The 20369-nt window shown below is 40.2% G+C and overlaps 3 protein-coding genes across 7 annotated transcripts; all 3 read right to left on the bottom strand.

The window, feature by feature from the left end:
• Positions 1–1746: 1746 nt before the first annotated feature.
• On the bottom strand, positions 1747–9770 carry LOC119722815 (proton-coupled folate transporter-like). Of its 5 annotated transcripts, XM_038193174.1 has the most exons (8): positions 8825–8980; positions 8322–8415; positions 8136–8232; positions 6022–7283; positions 5252–5383; positions 4413–4496; positions 3795–3951; positions 1747–2827 (listed from the first exon to the last, which is right to left on the bottom strand). In XM_038193174.1, the coding sequence occupies exons 4-8, from the start codon at positions 7121–7123 to the stop codon at positions 2731–2733; spliced, it is 1572 nt and encodes a 523-aa protein (XP_038049102.1). In that variant the 5' UTR covers positions 7124–7283; positions 8136–8232; positions 8322–8415; positions 8825–8980; the 3' UTR covers positions 1747–2730. The 5 variants fall into 5 exon arrangements, with proteins under 5 accessions (XP_038049102.1, XP_038049101.1, XP_038049100.1 ...); XM_038193173.1 differs by lacking the exons at positions 8136–8232; positions 8825–8980 and adding an exon at positions 9638–9770; XM_038193172.1 differs by lacking the exon at positions 8136–8232.
• Positions 9771–10639: 869 nt separating this feature from the next.
• On the bottom strand, positions 10640–12317 carry LOC119723213 (phospholipase A2 AP-PLA2-II-like). The gene is made up of 3 exons (XM_038193775.1): positions 12208–12317; positions 11337–11473; positions 10640–10806 (listed from the first exon to the last, which is right to left on the bottom strand). Exons 1-3 carry the CDS (start codon positions 12315–12317, stop codon positions 10640–10642), a joined length of 414 nt encoding a protein of 137 aa, XP_038049703.1.
• Positions 12318–16182: 3865 nt separating this feature from the next.
• LOC119722816 (phospholipase A2 AP-PLA2-I-like) lies at positions 16183–20022 on the bottom strand. The gene is made up of 4 exons (XM_038193177.1): positions 19765–20022; positions 18510–18630; positions 17632–17765; positions 16183–16857 (listed from the first exon to the last, which is right to left on the bottom strand). The coding sequence occupies exons 1-4, from the start codon at positions 19823–19825 to the stop codon at positions 16691–16693; spliced, it is 483 nt and encodes a 160-aa protein (XP_038049105.1). The 5' UTR covers positions 19826–20022; the 3' UTR covers positions 16183–16690.
• Between the last annotated feature and the right edge of the window lie 347 nt (positions 20023–20369).

Consider the following 20369-nt stretch of genomic DNA (forward strand, 5'->3'; position numbering starts at 1 on the left):
GTGGTAAAATAAATCAATTAAAAAATACATGTCACATCAATTAAAAAAAAGAAGAATATATGGCAGTGAAGTGCAAAAATTAATTCTTACATGTATCTTCACAATTGTCCATGTCTATATTTACAAAATGCCCAACAATTGTTTGGTGTAGTAAAATTATCAGAATCACAGGCTGTGTAGAATGTTCTTCTGGCTGAGGTCCATGACAAGTCCTTTTCTAAAAATATTTCACTCCCCCTCAAGTCTGAAATACCTTAAAATTTAAATTACATTTATGTGAAATATTGTATTTCCCATTATACTTGAACCAGTTTCGAACATCAAGTAGTTTCCTAGCAGAATCTTACATTTCTTACCTGTTTATTAATATTTTGTGATAATTCGCTGAAAGAGAGAATAATTTGATAAACCCATTTTCAATCAAGATATTATCTAAATTTAAAATCCAAGTAAAATGGTTGCTGTGTAGTACTGATAAAATGTATCGGCGGGCACAGTTATTATTTGTTAAAATATTTATATTATTATTATTTATCCCATATTAGCACCTACATGTGCATGTACATGTATTCACAACTATAAAAAATTCATCTACTTCATTGCAATATGGTAAAATACAATTCCTCTTCTCAGAGCTTTTGCCATTTCAGTACTGGCAAAACATTGCACCTACTAACAAACAACCACCACACCATGAAAGTTATTCTGGACAATAGGTGGCTCCTTGAGCAGGGATCTGGGGGAGACCGTCACAAGTCCATCGGAAGTTAATCACAAGTCCAGTCACAAGTAACAGTGGATGAACAATAACAAAGGCCTCTGTCCAAGCTCATTTGAATAGCTGGTGAGTTGAATTGGGACTGGAGGACTTGTGACGGACTTGCAGGGACTTGCGATGGACTTGTGATGGACTTGTGATGGACTTGCAGGGACTTGTGATGGACTCGGCAACATCCCTGCCCTTGAGCATACAGGCATGAGATGCTAGGCAGACCTGGCTCAAGCTTGCTTTGTTTCTTTCTTGTCACTGGCATTAACTATTACTGGCACTTTGGGTCAACATGCAAATTGAGGTCAAAGTAAACAGTATGACTCCGCCCACCTAGAAACTAAATGCATTAAATTGTGTACTCTGTCACGGCTGTCAAGCATAAAATGTGATTGGTATCTACATCGCTACTGTGCTTTCTATAAAATAAAAAAAAGTGGGTAACCTAAGTCAAGTTAGTCGACCCATTTTCCATTAACACCTGAAAACGTCATGTTTAAAATCAATATAGTATTTAACAAATACTTAACATTACAGTATTTAACAAATATGCATGCATTTCAGAATATACTGTGCAAAATAGTGTTTTGCGCATAAAGCTTTTATCAGCTGACCAAATGACCAAATTAAAGAAAATTTAGTTTGTTACCAAAAATATACCCACTATATTAGAAAAAAAATCATTACCCGTGAACCAATATTTACATATACACATATGTATACATGTACATGCATTGATATTTTTTCCCTTGCAAATACACTGTTCAACCTCAATCAAATGAGTTGTTGTTGCTAAATGTACTTCTCTAGTTGGCTGCAGTATTTCATTCAAAAGAACATGAAAGACTATTTACAATGTACTTTCTTTACATCACACATTTATAAAAAAAAAATTGGAAAGAACGTGTATTTTCACAGAGTTTGAAAAAAAAAATGTATGATTGCAAAAAGCAGTTTTAAAAATGTTAGTGGTAAAATAAATCAATTAAAAAATACATGTCACATCAATGAAAAAAAAGAAGAATATAAGGCAGTGAAGTGCAAAAATTAATTCTCACATGTATCTTCACAATTGTACATGTCTATATTTACAAAATGCCCAACAATTGTTTGGTATAGTAAAATTATCAGAATCACAGGCTGTGAAGAATGTTCTTCTGGCTGAGGTCCATGACAAGTCCTTTTCTAAAAATATTTCACTCCCCCTCAAGTCTGAAATACCTTAAAATTTAAATTACATTTATGTGAAATATTGTATTTCCCATTATACTTGAACCAGTTTCGAACATCAAGTAGTTTCATAGCAGAATCTTACATTTCTTACCTGTTTGTTAATATTTTGTGATAATTCACTGAAAGAGAGAATAATTTGATAAACCCATTTTCAATCAAGATATTATCTACATTTAAAATTCAAGTAAAATGGTTGCTGTGTAGTACTGATAAAATGTATCGGCGGGCACAGTTATAATTTATTAAAATATTAATATTATTATTATTTATCCCATATTATCACCTACATGTGCATGTACATGTATTCACAACTATAAAAAATTCATCTACTTCATTGCAATATGGTAAAATACAATTCCTCTTCTCCAAGCTTTTGCCATTTCAGTACTGGCAAAACATTGCACCTACTAACAAACAACCACCACACCATGAAAGTTATTCTGGACAATAGGTGGCTCCTTGAGCAGGGATCTAGGGGAGACCGTCACAAGTCCATCGGAAGTTAATCACAAGTCCAGTCACAAGTAACCGTGGATGAACAATAACAAAGGAATGCCTTTGTCAAAGCTCATTTGAATAGCTTGTGAGTCAAAGTGGGACTGGAGGACTTGTGATGGACTTGCAGGGACTTGTGATGGACTCGGCTACATCCCTGCCCTTGAGCATACAGGCATGAGATGCTAGGCAGACCTGGCTCAAGTTTGCTCGTTTCTTTCTTGTCACTGACATTAACCTACCACCTCATCGTCCTCCGTTTCGCCGTCTGTTTGGAGCTGTTCATAAACCAGCTTGTTCGGAGACTGAGACTCCATGAACATCAGTACCCTGAAAAAAAAGGATTTGACTGTTTTAATTGAACTACAATAAAATACAGTTTCAACGGTGTTGTAGTCGAAGTACATGTACTTGTGGTAAAATCAAGTCATCAAAAGTCCATGTCGATCACAAATCAGCCAGCCCAAAGTCGACTCAAATGTGATAAAGGCATTTCTTAGTCATTGTTTATCCCCAGTTACTTGTGAACTGACTTACGACCTACTTGCAACCAGACTTGTGACGTATCCGTAATTCAACACAAGTATCGTGACTGAGACACTGAGTTTCCCAGTGACCCCATCAGTTTTCCAAATTATTTCTGAGTTTCAACCATTATGCAAGAACCAAAATATCACATGCTTTGCACTTTTTAATTTACAGCATCAAGCCCCAGGTTAACCCTAACCACCCCAACTCTATCAAAATCCATCCCCCCATTTTGGTGGATTTTGGGGGACTTGGTCCAGGAGGCCTGGCGTTACTATATATTGATGGAGTATGATGGACTTGGGCCTAATGGCCTGAAGCAGTGCTAGGGGTATCCGATTGATTTTGCCTAGCTTCCTGTACTGCTGTTGTGATAAAAGCCATTATAGCAAGTCCATGAATGTCAACCAGTGCGTCAGTAGTGATCCCATTATGTCATGTACAGTTTTGTATTGGAAGCACAGTGATTGATGGACTTGGTCCAGTTCCTTGTAAAAGACGCTAGGGAGTTAGGTTAATTGTTAGTGGCTGGGCTCTACTTTCGTCAATCCTACAAAATCCTACATAACCTCCTAGTGGATTGTAAAGGACTTAGGAAGTGAGGATTAAAGATGCCATTCCGAAAGTATATTTCAGTCTGTTTTGAGTCTGTTGCATGTATTGCCCTTTACACATGTTTAAACTATTGAAACTTTGTATAAAGTCGTACAGCAAGAGCATTAACGTTTCGTTATGTTTGGAGGAAAACACCTGTAGCAGGTGTACATACCCAACAATGAGCATAGTGAGGGCGGTCAAGCCTATCATGACAATGAAGACGGTCAATGGGAATGTGTTCAGGGTTCCCTGATAGATGAGACCCAGCATGAACGGCCCAAGCAGGTTGGCGAGACTCTCTGTGGTCCCGGTCAGTGAGAACAAGGCACCTGGGGAACAAAAAATCCAAGCACAATTCAAATCTTTCACAACAAATACACATGTTGATTGCTGGTCGAGTCATCACAAATCAGGCACAAGCCAGACAGTATAAAGTAGCAACATCAGCTGACATTGATAAAATAATTATAAGAGGACTACCAACATGCAACATTTATAAGTTGATTTAAGCAGGAGGTCAGAGGTAGAAGCCCACCTGAGAAAGCTTGTGATCCTGTTGTCTCATGCTCTCTAAAAGCATGTGACAAACAAATTAGATCAGTTTAGGGCAAAACCCAATATTGAAACATTCAGGGCTAGAGTGATCATCGGTTGGTAGATGGCCGACACAACATTGCGCAGGACTCAGGTGCCATTCTGGTCAATCCTTGGTACAAGTAAAGTGGACCTTCTCTTTGTGGTTTGTTTTATTGCATGGGAAACTACACAAAATGTTTAGGCTTAACAATACCTTGCAGTGACGGCTCAATGATTTTGGACATCTTGGCCATGAGGATAGCAGGCGGCAGTGCATGCAGGCATCCAACCACGTTCACTGCAACAAACAGCAACATCATGAGTCACACTAGCACAGTATTTTCCTTGCCCTCCATATTTTACAAAAATGTATTCAAATCGCATCCTGGCCAACATGTGGATATTGATTTTTCAGTCCCTGATTCCATGCGTTTTCTCCAGAATACTTTTGTTCAACAATTTTACTTCATGATTTTTGAAACACCCCTCTGGCTTTATTATAAAATATGTCCAGTAGACAAACAACTCCTTATATGGAGATTGGCGCATGCGTCACACGTACTGCACGATGTGACACAGAACGCAGCTGTGCCGGTGTAGTGTGAATTCAGGACTATGAAATACTGACTCACTGGTACATGTAGTATTGAGCATGTGAACGTTAAACCACTAAAACAGTAGAAGGCAACGGATTTCATAGGAGTCCAAATTTCATGTTACATTGGAAAAGTGTTTGAGACGAGCCAGTCGGTCTTTATCAACCGTTTAAACCCGGCCACGTGACGGGCTCTCGACCAACAGAAATCATGGAAATGGGTAAATTGTCTTACATGTACATGTATATGTATTTATGAATGGATGTTAATAAAAAGCTAGCAAGAAATATGTGAGTCTTAAAACACTTATATTTTCTCCTTATTACATGTACATGTATCTTTGTTGTTTCCTTGAACATGTTGAATGTGCAATTCATGACAGTGGAGCATTCTGAAGGATTCTGGAACTTGAAGGCTCCTACTGTGGCAAAAATATCAATACTACCACCTGACTCACCCAGAAACATGCCATAAGTCTCTGTACTGAGGCAAATGATGATGAGCATGCCCAGTGTAGATAGGAGACCCAGCTGAATGACTGCGTAGTCTTGAAGACACTTGGTCAGGTAGCGGGATCCAAGTGTAAGGCCTGTAGAGATGAGATTTGGCAGACAGTCAGGATGTTTTCATGCAGGATGCAAAATCTGAAATATTTTCACTATGAAATTCCTAAAACTAATGTTGTTTATTACAAATATGGCCACTGATTTCTGCTTCATTGGAAAATAGAACAAGTGTAATGGAATTCATCAACTGTTGAAGCAGAATTAGCTAGTGAGTGTACATAATGATATACAAATGTACATGCATGTCAATTTGTAAACATTTTCAGAGTTACATGTACATTTCTCCAAAAATTACAGAACGTCATCAAGTCTGTCTCAAGTTAATACAACTGCCTTATCTGATGGTTAATCTCCATCATTTCTTAAGAATAAGTGAGAATGTTTCTATTCCTTCTGGATGGGATGCCTGTCCATTGCAGGTTACTCATAGCCAAGTTAGAGTAAAGTTGCTTGCTCATGGACAGCTTGATTCAAGACCCTCTGACCCTCTGATCATGAGTAAAACATCTAACCACTATACCACATTTCCCTATTGGAGGCCAATTGTTAGAATCACACATTAAGTCCCCAATTTCCTCAAGCACATTTGATTGTGATAAAGTAATTAACATGAAAAAAATGAACCAAAAATTAAACTGACAGAATGAAAAGACAGTCCTACCTAGTCCATTGATGAATGGCTTGGATGCGTTGAAATACCCAATCAGCACAGAAGTCCAACAGAACGGAAAGCTCAGAAGTCGCACAAACAGAATACTGTTGATGGCACCAAATACCCCCATTACAAGAAACAGGACAGTGAGAGCCAACAAGAGCCATACTCGACGACCCTCCTCAGCAACCCCAAGAATACCCGAGAGGCCCTTCCAGACCGCTGATAGTTTGGAAGACTTTGGCTCTGTGGTCTCAGACTCGGACTCAGACTTCGAAGTGTCAACAGTCTCTGGAACCCAAAACATGAGGTACAACAAAATGGCTAGTTGCAGTGCAAACGCCAACCAGAAAGGATCAGTGAAGTCACCACCTTTGATCCAATACCCAGCGCCGATGCCGGCTATCCCCGAACCAACCAGGGCCAGTGTGAACAGTAAGGCAAACAGAAACGTACGGTCTTTCTTGGCTGTCGTGTCTGCCACGTATCCAGAACAGCCGCTAAAGAACAAAGGGTATCCCCCTGTGAAGCTAAGAACCACGTTGGAGATGAGGATGACGACAATCGGCAGATGGAGGATGGAGACAACTAAGAAGACACAAGTCCCCAACAGCATGCCTGCGACGGGCAACAGGAGCGGCAGCTTACGACCGACTCGGTCGCTAGCTGCAGAGATGATCAGTGTCACAAACAGTGCCGGCAGTCCCCCGGCAAAGCCCGATATGACATTGAAGCCGTTCAACTCAGATGCTGCTTGATCTGCCGCATCCTTCTCCGCTGCTGACTGATTGGCCGACTGGTTCGAGCAAGGACCCCCCGACCCTCCGGAGATGTTGTAGTTCTCGTAGATGCGGTGCTGGACATACTGGATGGACACGCCACCCGTTAACCCCATTGTTATCATGACAATAAGGAGTGCTGGTTCTACGCTTACACGCCTCACCCAGTCCATGTTCTTGAAACAGAAGCTCTTAAGCTTTGCTGGGCAACCGGTGTTCTGCGGGACGGTTATATCTACGTAGCCATTTTCAGGTCGGCCGGCTGTTTGATCCATGGCCAAAGGATCATGACGACGATCACGCACGTCGCTTCCAAAGTCTGGTCCATCCATCTTGCTGCTTTTCTAATCCAAATTTCTGGTTTTCTTACTAGAATTTGCCAGCACTGACCATTTCCCTGGTTGTCAGAGGGGGCTTACTGATGATGTCTTTTAGAGTAACATGTAATGAGAATCTCAGACGAGTAGACAGCAAAAAGGTTGCCAATGATACCTGTTGGTCAAGATGAAATATGAAATGCATTGGTGCGTTTGCTAATGCAGTGTGAAAATAAAGGAATACTTAAGCAAGAAACCTACCAGCATTTTTCTCCAGATCACTGCACGAGACTTGTCACCACTGAATGCGTCACCACTCCTAAGTTATATATGCTCACGGACACGGTAATGTACATGTAGATATATGCAGGTATGAACTGTTGCTGGTAGCACTGAACCTCTGCTTAATATGCAGATTTCATTTCCCTATTAAGGTACATAATGTACTGGAAGTGTTAGCCCGTGGGCAAAATATCCATGTTATCTCAATTGTCATATTTCATCCTTATGTAACAGAGGAAACACATAACCCCATTTTTTGAGACTCACAGAATTTAACAGAGCTTTGGAATGCCCAGATTTTACTTTTACAAACACATGACACATGAGAAAAAACTTACAATATTTATTCACATCCAGAAATTAAACCAATTGGCCATTGTCTTTTCTTCAAAACTAGGCTGGTTGTGAGACCCAGCATATTTGGGTAGTGGGTACCCCTAGAATTTGGGGCTCAGCGTATTGTTTGGAGGGCATGGGCATTATGGTGCGAACGTTATAGGCTAGTCCGAACATTTGGGACTCTCGATACTGTGTATGAGAGTCCCAAAACTTTAAGAGTACATCATTTGCAGCTATCCAAAAAATAACTGACAAAATTATTTTTCAAAAGCTTACTGGGTTTACAGATAGTAATGGCATGCTGTCATTTTGAATAAAACAATAAAAGAAGGACATTTCCAACGATGTGTCTAAAGACGCATTTTTGGAAAATTAGCTTTCGATCAGCCCAGCTGTCGTGGCTTACCCATCTGCCTTTTCCCGAGTCAATCCGGGTGAGCTGCTCGACTTGGGGCGTTTTAAAACAGATCACGACCTGACTGACACAGATTTAGCCCATGTACCTGTAGTAAAATGTAAAGGCAGCTTGGCCAGGAGCCAGCTAGGATGCTCAACATAATTCATGAAATAAGTATAAGAAATACACACTTACATAAAGTGTAGAGGAGCTCGACGGACGGCGGGTACAAATTATACAGAAATAGGAAATAGTTTCCTGATGCCACTCCAACGGTTGTGTACAAAGTCTATGGAAAGTCAAGAGCATTTTTTTTAGTATTTCCTAACAAAATTGAAAATGTTTCCCACTCTCCAGATTAATGTCTTTTCAACATTTTTGCAATGACTGATGACCTTTATTGAGATGATGTTATGAAGAAAAAAGAGACGTCAGGTTGCAACATTCTTTCCTGGAAATAAAGAGCTATATAAATAGCTATACCAGCTTGGGTAGCGACTACATCATACATGTACATGTATACAAAATAAAGAACCGCCACCCGCCAATTTACTTGTAGCGCCCAGCTAAGGCCCAAAAAAAATTGTTCTGCTTCCGGTTTCCCTACCCTATTTTGAGTGTACATTTCTAGCCCCTACCCTAATTTTCTTATGGGAGAAATGAGAAACAAACACCCAAAAACATCAAAACTACCTTACCTTTAACTACATGCAGACGCCTAGCCTCCATATGATCGTACACAAACAAAATGGCAACAAAAATAAAATTTACCTACCTACAGTACAATGACCTACCAACCCTATTTGCAATGCATGTAATCGGAAGCAGGAATCTTGGGGGTTTTGTTGGCCTTGGAATTAGAACAAGTGTCCCCCCCCCCCCCCCCAGCCACATGAACGCCTCACCAGTAGTACAGTAACAACATTTGCCTAAGCCAGTGCCATCATGCCCATAATGGGGATTTATGCATAAGCCCACGTACAAATAGGGCTGTAAATAAATGGCCCTCTTTTGAATTTGGTCTTAATCTGTTCCTCCGCGGTAAGACTTACAAAAGGGCTTAACTGCAGTCGTGGCAGTGCATACACATTTATCATGTTTATGTTAGCCCAGGTGGACTCCCTTAATTCCTCCCTACGTAATGCAATGAAGACTTCGTCCAACCTGGGCTAATGTTTATGTGTGCATTCAAGCATGATGGTAGTGACTGAGTCCAGATCCTTTGAGTTAAGATATGGCACAGGAATTTAGATACAAAATTAACACATGACTAAAGGCATACCAAAACATCTGAACATGGGTGGGTGAGGGGGGGGGGGCAGTTTCCTACATAAAATGGTTTAATAATGAAATGCAATGTGGTTTTTTTCATCCGTGGAAAAGAACGGAAGAGACGTCACCTAGGCCTAAATTATTTTGTAATTTGTTACAACTTTAAACAGCCTAGGGCCTTAACTCTTTGCTGTGTTGATGTGGATATCGAAGTAAAATCAAATACGTGTACGTCTTACCTTATCATAAACTGCATTCATGTTTTTTTTTGTTTACTTTGGTCACGAGTTGTGGATGTTTCGATCGTCCGCCCACGGTGTTTTTTTTTATCAAGTCCAAAGCAAGTTGCATAACACATAACACAACTTGAAGTCCAAACTGTGGCTGTAGAGGGCGCCCTCCATCACGCACTGATCAGATTGAGGCGAACGCATGCAGCGCTAGTCCATGATATTATGCATGATACATGGTTCATCACTTGAGGAAATCTTTCAAGACAACAATAACGAGTCCAAAACAAATAGCCTGTCTTCTGTTTGGAAAACAAACAAACAACAAACAAACAAATAAACAGTACTACCGTAACGCCACTTTACAGTGATGACTTTAGCCTCGGATGCAGAACCAAGACATTTCATGCTGCGACCGTTCAAAGAGACCATCCGCTAGGCCTAATTAGCTTGAAGATACATTAGATAAGCACTTTGGATCCCTTGGGTCCGTTAACTGCGAAGTAACGGTATTTTTTTAATCTTCTATAATTATTTTGCTTGATGAACTGAATTATTGAGTAACGGTCAAACAGTGAAACTTGACTAATTAATATACACTAAACAGAGGCAAATGATCGATCGATGTGCATGATGTTTTATTCAGGGATAGATACCTGGCAGATATATATTGAGTCTAGTATAGCGGTTTGACAACCAGCGCATTATTCACACCAAAAAGCAACATTTTATTTTTATAGGAGGGGGTCTTGAGCTCGCGAAAGAACTAAACTAGTTCTCGTTTGAACTTTCTCGTTTCTCGTTATGTTTATCAAGATTAATGAAAGTTTTGCAAGGTATGGAGCTACAACAAAACCGCATTTCCCAAATTAGCAAACAGTCGCACACATATGTGCTGTTTTGTTTGAAATAGACCTTACTGTCTAAAGCTGCTTCATTAAACACCAAATTAATCAACTGTATCTCTAATGAGCTTGGACATATTTGTTGAGTTGCAGGTAGTTCAGTGTTTTATACGCAGTGTTCTCGGCCGGCCTCCGAGTACCTATACTCGCGGTAGTCCGCATTGTAGCTGTCCTTAACCTCCTTCAGACACTGGGTCAAATTGTGATCGCACTCGCACAAGTACGCCATGCAAGCTGCCCCTTCTTGATCAGCTGGGTAGTCAGCAACCGGAGCTGTGCAATAAAATTGAATCATGTTCAGTTGTAAGACCTCAGACAGTTCCCAAGTTTCGTTTCGCCTACACGTGCTAAAATTGACATGGGTCAATCCACATCTCGAGCCGAACGGGGTTCCATCAACGCGTGGTCGTCATTCAAGGCTAAGGCCGTTCACATTGGGTTGTCCACGGGTCGATTATAGATTTTGGATTTTTACCCGGGTAGAACCTCTTAACCCACTGATTCCAAACCATTAAGGTTTTGTATAGAAGTCATCTTGCTATCTTGCTATATAGTGTAAAAAGGGCTCCCGAATTATGATGATGGACCAAGGGCGGATCCAGATCATTTGGGGGCGGGGGGGGGGGGGGGCGCCAAGAAGACTTTTTGTTTTCAAAAGGAGGAAGGGAATTAGCCTAAGTAGATTTAATGGTGGCTTTCGAGTGAGATACGCAACGTTTTAATTAATTTCCTGAAAATCATAAGTTAACAAAAGTTATACCGATTAATAGATCCATATACTGACAATTAGGAACAATGCTTACCGCAATGGACCAAGCATTGGCCTGAGGCATCATGAGAAGTTGAATACTTATACAGTATGCCGTACACGTCGAACGAGCTGCAACCAATAGACTCCGAATGAGCAGCCTCGTAGCAGTGGTCATGCGCCTGGCAACACCTAATGATGGTCAAAACAGCAAGTGCAAACGCGACTTATTTTAAATTCAGTCTGTTGAATTATACCGGACGATATTCTTTTCTTTTTTTTTCTGTTTTTTTTTTACGTCGTTTCGTTTTTTTCTTCTTCTTTGATTAATTCAACTACCGTATAATGCATTTCCCCCAATTATTTTGGTTGGACGTGACGCGTTACAGACGAAAAGTAATGCTTAATGCTTTTCGATTTTCTGAACAACAAATAATTGCAGTGTATACACTGTTATGGTTTCAAAAAGAATGATTAAAAACAACCTCTGTCATTATTGGTGTCACAATGGCTGTGTACAAATGGACGTATACAGAGATTATTTTGTAAACTGTGCGTCAACATAGGGCGGGCGCGTTTTATAGTTTTATTCACAAGCAAGTTGTAGCTGTAGGCCTAAGCTGGGGAAAATTGTATTTAATTTACATACGAACAATCAAGAATGAAATCAATTTTAACATACATCGCACAGTTGTACAACCGCCAAAATATACATTGTATATAGTAAATTGGTTGTGCTGAGATTGTGGAAGTTACTTTTTTATGGGAACGAAAACTTATATGTAATGTATTTCTTTTTATCGGTGATATGCCGCATGTCTTTTTCTATTTCTTAAAAAAATAGGGGCAAAGCAGTTCAATTTAGTTCATTTTGAAACTAAAGGGAGAAAAAGTTTCTCCAATAAAATCGTGTGATATTCGCGTACCTATCAGACGCGTCGACTGGTGTGTTGCCCGCCGATCCTTTGCCGCAGAAACATCCGTAGCTGACGTACTTTAAAGGTGCAGTTAAGCTGTCATGGACACACTCAACCATCCTAGCCAACTGAAAAAGATCTGCACAAAATGAAGTGTAAAGAAAACTGCAAAATAATCGAAATCGGTGTAGATAGACATTTCTACTTGAGGTATGGCGTGCAACGGTGCCCATGCAATAATACCACTAGACGAATACATGCCAACATTTAACTACAAAAAAGTTCTTTGATACTTATAACAAACATGTAGTCCGGTCGATACAGCATGCAGAAACAGCAACAGAACTTTAAAGGCAGGCAACACATTAATATTGCAAAGTGGAATACCTGACAACACAAACTATTAATACATCAGCATCCGAAAATATTGTAACAAAAGTCATGATCAGAATTAACTCGTGTGTTTTGATGAGCGAAACGTACTGAGACCACAACAACCACCAAAACAACCACAACAACCACAACATCCACAACCACCACAACCGAAACAACCACAGAAACACAACCACAACCACCACAACAACCACAACAACCAAAACAACCACAACAACCGAAACAACCACAACCACCACAACCACCACAACAACCAAAAACAACCACAACGACCGAAACCACCACAACCACCACAACCACCACAACAACCAAAAACAACCACAACAACCGAAACCACCACAACCACTACAACCACCACAACAACCAAAAACAACCACAACAACCAAAACTGACAACCACAACAACCGAAACAACCACAACCACCACAACCACCACAACAACCAAAAACAACCACAACAACCAAAAACAACCACAACAACCAAAAACAACCACAACAACCACAACCACCACAACCGAAACAACCACAACCACAACAACGACTACGATAACATTATTTTTTTTAATTTAAAGCAAAACGTACTGCGTTTCGATGGTTCCCCGGCTGCACAAGCCCCCATCAGTGCTACCAACAGAAGGACGGCAATTTTCATCATGATGTCGAACGATGATGGAGATGATGATACCGATAGTGATGCTAAGTCTTTGATGAACAATGCCGGTTCTCTATGCGTAGTTCAGTGACGAATGAGGCAATTGATATCCCCTCACTCCTTAAATTGACTGAATACAGCTCCACCAAAATATTGAGTTTAGTAATGATCTAGAGCCTGCATCGAGAGACCATGATCCCATTCAAAGCATAGAGATTATTAGAAACTCAAAGTAGCTCAACAATGCTTCATGCATATTGTATCAAGTCTTCAAATTCATCCGAGCAGAAAAAAAGAATGAGCATACTAAAATAAAGTGTTGAAAAAGATCCACCCAAATATTGAGTTTAGTAATGATCTATAGAGCCTGCAGCGAGACCATGATCCCATTCAAAGCATGTATATTATTAGAAACTCAAAGTAGGCCAGTTGCTTCATGCATATTGTATCAAGTCTTCAAATTCATCCGAGGAGAAAAAAAGAATAAGCATACTAAGTGTTGAAAAAGATCATTAGTCCTTTTGTATATTCATTACCAACAGCTCATCGATCGTGAACATAAGGTGCCAAAATACTACACAATTTACAAGAATTACCGAATTTGCGTCTGTTTTATTATTCCCATGAGTAACTGGAACAAGCTTAATTATTACACCTGGCGAATGCAGAGAGCACGCGTCGTCTGTGGCTTAATATTTTTCTTCCATCATGCCCCGAAACCTAATTGGTTAAACCAAAATATGCGCTCAACCAATGAAGCAGTTTTAACCAAACTGCCTGTTATATGTATCCCGTAACCATTGACAGCTCGCCTTCCAACCAATATAATTGGTTATAACCACGCCCCTCCGACTTGCAAATTAATTTTTCCTCAAAAACACTTTTTTTTAAGCGCGTTGTGTTTTTTTTTACGACGAGCGCTCTCTATTGCACGTGTGTGTCCTCGATTGCCTGCAATCGGGGACCTCCTATTGTCCCTCTTTTGTTTGGACTCGAACTTTTGAGGAAGACCTCCCATATGTTTTGTACACGATCACCACTAATTGGGAACCGAATGGGGGACCCCGTTGTCATCTATTGTTCAACGTCCCCTATTGAATGCAGAAACAAACACACAGTACCCACACGCAGGTTTGTTTATGGTGTAAATCGAGTTCCTATTTTTCCTTTTCCCCTTTTCTTTGTTTATACTCTTATACCCTTTTTTTGCAACAGCTCTCATTGGTTTTGTATACGTTTTCTAATCGAGGTCGTCCTCGATTTGGTTCCTGTCCTCAATTCATCGATGATGCTGCACGTGCGTGTCCTCGATTTACACCATAAACACCACATACATACAAGCGCACATACATTCAATTCAGCACAATGCCAAATTCTATTTTTTAAAAAAAATCGTTTTCTGACTATTTTCGAGGAGAGGTTTTCGAGAAGAAAACATTCCAAAATAAAGATGTGAAATCCTTGTGAAATGTTTCTTTTTCACAACTGTGCCCTATTCAATATTCATAATTTTATTTTCAAGGAACATCTGCCGGCAAAAAAGACAATAAATTATACATCAGAAATCATTATTCATTTTACCTTTGAATAATTCTCACTAATACTCCCAAGCGGCAAAATTTGAATAAGCGGGCCAGGAAGATTAAACAAAGATGATGCAGATTTGCACATCATTTCACTTTCCGTGAATTACACGTCTGGAGCCACTTCCCATAGACCAATGTGTTATTCTCAGGTCAGATGAAGCCAAGTAATTCGGACAAGGCTTAAACAGTGGTGAGTGCTGGTCATGTTGTGTTCTTGGGCAAGCCACTTCACCATCACTTGCCTCTCTCCACCCAGGAGTATAAATGGGTACCGGTATTAGCTGGGGAGTAACCTGTGATGGACCATCAGCCTCCAATCAAGGGGAGTAGAAATATTCTCAGTCGTTTCATGCTATTGAAACCAGAGATAAACGCCAGCGTGATGGGCCACATTGGCCCGTGACAGACTTTACTTTTTACTTTTCTCAGTTAGAGTCGAGTCATAACTTACCTTAGAGGGCGCCTTCCATCACGCACAGGGACCTGCCAGGCGCGGATCCAGAGGGGGCGGGGGGGGGGGGGGTCTTCAGCTCTGACTCACAATTATTTGTTGTTTTTTTTGCATAGAAACACATTAAACATAATGTGACCCCCGCTCTGACACCCAAGAAAAATTATACTGGTAAAAATATCCACCCAGAGCTAACTGGGTTACGGAGTATTTGTACACTATTCTTTAATATAGTGTTCATGATCGTCCGATTAGAAGAGCGCCCCCATTGAAAGTATGGAACGAACCCTCCCCCCATGCATGATCGTCAGATTTGAAGCGCGCCCCCATTTAAAATATGAAACGAGCCCCCCCCCCCCCCCATTCCCCCCCCCCCCCCACACACACACATACACGCAGCTGTGTACATTTCAGCATTGCTGATGACACCCCCCCCCCCCAAAAAAAAAAATGTCTGGATGCAACACTGCCTGCCGCAGCTGCATTTCTGGTCTGGTACGTCGCACTTAGCTATGCATGTCATAGAGGAATTTCAAATTGACCCTAGAACCGAGATTCTCAGTGCTGTCTTTTGTTGAGAGGATTTAAAAAGCAAAGGTCTTCAATTCATAAGCACTAAGAGCCTCGGTTTCAAAGCTAATTTGAAGTTTGTCTGTTATAATTACTTTCACTTGGTTATATCACTTGTTGAGGTAACGTAATTATTTAAGACAATGAGTCCCAAACAAATGGCCTGTCTTCTGTTAAAAAGCATCATTACTACCGTAATGCAATTGTACAGAGCATGACTCTAGCACCAAAACATTTCTTTTGTGATCGATCGTTTTTGTAAGTAGACAATTAAGTTGTATTGCACAGACATTTAATAAAACACATAGGATCTCATGTATTCGTAAACTGAGAAGTAACGAGGTTTTTATTTTAATCCTCTTGTTACTTTTCACAATTCTAGGTGAATTAAATTATTGAGTAACATGGTTAAATAGTGAAATTGACTAAAACGGTTTAATTGGACACTAAATGCACCTGTATGGCAGATCTCTAGAGCAAGTTTGTGTGATGTTTCCTGATTAATGCCTTGCCAACTATCCTATCCAGAGACAGATTATACCCAAAACTAGGCTGATATATCTTGCAGCGTTTCGACACCAAAAAAGAGAACGATTTTTTTTTTATGGGAGGTGATCTTGAGCCCGCGAAGACGTTTTAATTAATATTTTTTTTTAAATTAAAGTTATGCTAGGGAGATGGAGCTACCATGAAACCGCATTTCCAAAATAGCGAACAGTAATAACGATAATACACACAAGAGTGCATCGAGGTTGTGTTTGAAATAAGCCTGCAGTCAAACTGCGTAATGCTGCTGAAGAAGCTATGTTGATGGTGATCTGAAGCATTAGGCAGTTAAATCTTTAGACGCACTGTGCCTGGCCCGCCTCCGTGTCCCTATACTCGACGTAGTCCCCATTGTAGCTACCTGCAGCATCTTTCAGACACTGGGCCAATTGGCAATCGCACTCGCACAGGTACACCCTGCAGGCCGCCTTGTCTTGATCCGCTGGGTAGTCCTCAACCGGATCTGTGGGTTGGGATAAACCAGGCGCGCAATGAGCCTGGGTTTGGTTTGCCAGTTGCGAAATAGAAGGTTCGATAGTACGAAGGTTCGATAGTCCGAAAGGCCCATAAGTCCGAAAATAGAATAAGGTTAATTAATCTTAAGGTTCGATAGTCCGACTAGACGATAGGATTCGATAGTCCGAATCGACAATAAGGTTCGATAGTCCGAATAGATGATAAGGTTCGATAGTCCGAACTGACAACAAGGTTCGATAGTCCGAATTGAGAAAAAGGTTCGATAGTCCGAATGGGCAATACGGTTCGTCAGTCTGACACTTCGGACTATCGGACCTTTCTGTTGATTCGGACTATCGGACCTTATTGCCGATTCGGACTATATCGGACCTCATTGTCGATTCGGACTATCGGACCTTATAGTCTTTTCGGACTATCGAACCTTGTTGTCAATTCGGAATAATGAACCTTCGGACTATTGCATCTTATTTTCGTTTAGGACTATTGAACCTTCGGACTAATTAACCTTATTCTAAATTCGGACTACCGAACCTTCGGACAAACGAACCTTCGGACTAATGAACCTTCGGATTAATGAACCTTCGGACTATTGCATCAAATGTTCGGATTAACGAACCTTATTTCATTTTCGGACTAACCCCTCTTATGGAAATTTTGTGCATTCGGAATATCGAACCTTCGGACTAAAGAATCTTCGGACTATCGGACCTTCGGACTATCGGGTGGCACCAATATGGATACAACTTAAACTAATGCTTACCGCATTGCACAGAGCATCGACTGAAGACATGATGAGTTGAATACTCATACGGTAAGTCATCCCGATCGGACGAGCTGCAGCCAATACTCGCAGCAAGAGAGCCGTCATAACACTGCTCATGCGCTTGACAACAGCTGGAGATGTTAATATTAATGGTAGATAAAAAAAACAAATGGGTGATGGACGGTGCCTTCAATTTTTTTGAAACCAAATAATATTTAGGTTGACCAGTAACGATTTTTTTCAAGTCAATTGAAATTTCGTTTACCTTATGTAAATTTCCATTTGTTTATTTGATTTCATATAAAAGGCCATTTCAAACTATTCTATATGGTACGAAATACCGTCAGCCCCTTCAGTTTAACTTTGTTTAGGACAAAACACTTGCGAATTCCAAATGTCTCTGTCTCTGAACAAAATCAAGTCAGTCACTTTCACGTTAATTGTGGGCATGCTGTCAGCAGATCGACGTGTTTTAAATTTACTTTAACAAAAAGTAGGCTGATGGCAGTCTTTCAAAAAAAAATCATTTTCCAAGTCATCAACTTTATGTCGAACATAGTTAAGGTCCCAAAGAAGTGAAAAGGTTGTAGGCCTAGACACTGGTGGTTCTTGTTTTATTTCTATTCGACCAAAAGTACGATGAAGTAGCAAAAAATATTGCCATTCTTTTTTTGGAAACGATGAAAATGAAAAAGTAGGAAACAGACTCTTGGCTTTCAACAAGCATCTTTACTTTTTTTACGCTGATTAAAAAACATTGAATACACGCAAAGTCATGGAGTCTCTGTGAAACAAAAGTACACAGCCACAAAGGTATTTGCAATGCTAAGGTTCTGCTTAATCCACGTTAATGTGTAGCACGTGAAACTACGAACCTATCAGTATCGTCGACTGGTGTAGCACCAGCCGATCCCTCGCCGCAGAAACAGCCGTAGTCGGCGTACTTGACAGGTGCACTGCTATCAATGGTACACTCAATCATCCCAGCCAACTGATCTGTACAAAATGAAGATTAAAGAAAGGCTGTGTGGATAGACTTTACTAATTAAGGTATAGCGTGCAACTTTAACATTTAATCCTTAAATCGAGGTATCTCTATCTTAATATAGACATTTCAATAAATACTCACAGACTTGCCAATTAAGTTACCCATTTTAATTATGACTTGTTGCACCTATTTCAAACAGAGATATTTCTAATAGAAATGTAGAAATATCCGTATTTTTAATACCGATAGCCATTCTCTTTTTAAGGGGCGTATTTCGATTATAGAAAAAGACAATATCTCTGTTTCGGGACTAAAATGTTAGCTTGGCACATCTGGAAATAAAGATATTTTAAAATATATATATATTATGTCCTTTTTTTAAGGATCAAACTGTAAATTTGCACGCTGTACAACAAATTCAGGCCCAGTGCCTCTGAGCGTTACGTAGAGAAATAACAACACAGAGAGCATATATTTCTGAGTGTCAGTATGATATGAGCTCCACTTAAAAAGAAATCCTAAATTTCAGATTTCATAAAAAATATGAGACAGCAGTACCCAATAGTTCTATACGAATGAGGACTACATCAAGGGCGGATCCAGGGGGGGGGGGGGGGGGGCAAAGGGGGCCATGGCCCCCCCCAAAAAAAAAAAACGAAACCAATTTTTATGTGACATCGCAATAAAGGCAGGCAATGAGTACACCACCATCTTTTCCTCAAAAAACATTGGTTAAAGTGGTCAGAAATTGCCTCAGATCGCACCACAGAGCATCTAGAATCCAACATTTTTCCGGGGCCTTTAAGCGGGCCCCGAACCCCACGCCGTAATTTTTGTTACCCACTTTTTGGGGGACCAATTTTTTTGGGGGGGCCCACCCACAATATTGTGTTCTGGATCCGCCCTTGGACTACATTCAGTGCGAACCTAACAAACAGGTATGTGATCCCAGACAGCAGCAGAAACAGAGGAACGGAATACCTTTAAACTGCAGGCAGCAGCTTAATTGCCAAGTGAAACACTTGAGAAAGTAACAACGTAAGAGACATTGGAATTCGGAAAATAATGCCACCACAGTCTTGAAAGACAACAATATAGCAACCACCGTGACATATAACTTCATTTTAAAAAGCACAACGAACCGTCTCTGGGAGATATAGTTCCCAGTCCCACCAGCAGGTGGGCGAGGGTCTTGAACAACATGATGCAGAACGATGATGATGCTACTTATGATGAAGATTGTCCGGTTTCTCTATACGCGTAGTTCAGCGATGAATGAAACGATCGGTATCTCCCCACGCCTTAAATAGGTTAACCAAAATATTTAATACATGGTTTAGAACCTGCATCGAGGGGCCATGATCCCATTTAAAGAAGCGGGAGTATTAAGAAAAATTAGCATATTCGCTGCATGCATAATTATGAAGACCTAAAACCGAACTTGTTAATTATTCATCCAAGCTAAAAAAAAAAAATGACTTATTAGAATAAAATTAACAAAGTGGTAAAAGAAAAGCATTAATCCTTTTGTATATTCATTACGAAACGCATTGCCCTTAAACATACGGTACTTAAAACACTTAAGAGTCGTTTCGTGTAAATAATTCACATTGGTGTCCGCAGTAAAAAAAACACCTGAATATTATAATACTTTGTGGGATGAAAGGACTTGCAGAGTAAGTATTAACAAAAAGGTCATCAAGCCAAAATGCGAAGTAATGTCACAAAAGTGATACGACAAGGCATC

This window comes from Patiria miniata, unplaced genomic scaffold (assembly GCF_015706575.1).
Source record: "Patiria miniata isolate m_02_andy unplaced genomic scaffold, ASM1570657v1 HiC_scaffold_16, whole genome shotgun sequence".
NCBI lineage: Eukaryota > Metazoa > Echinodermata > Asteroidea > Valvatida > Asterinidae > Patiria > Patiria miniata.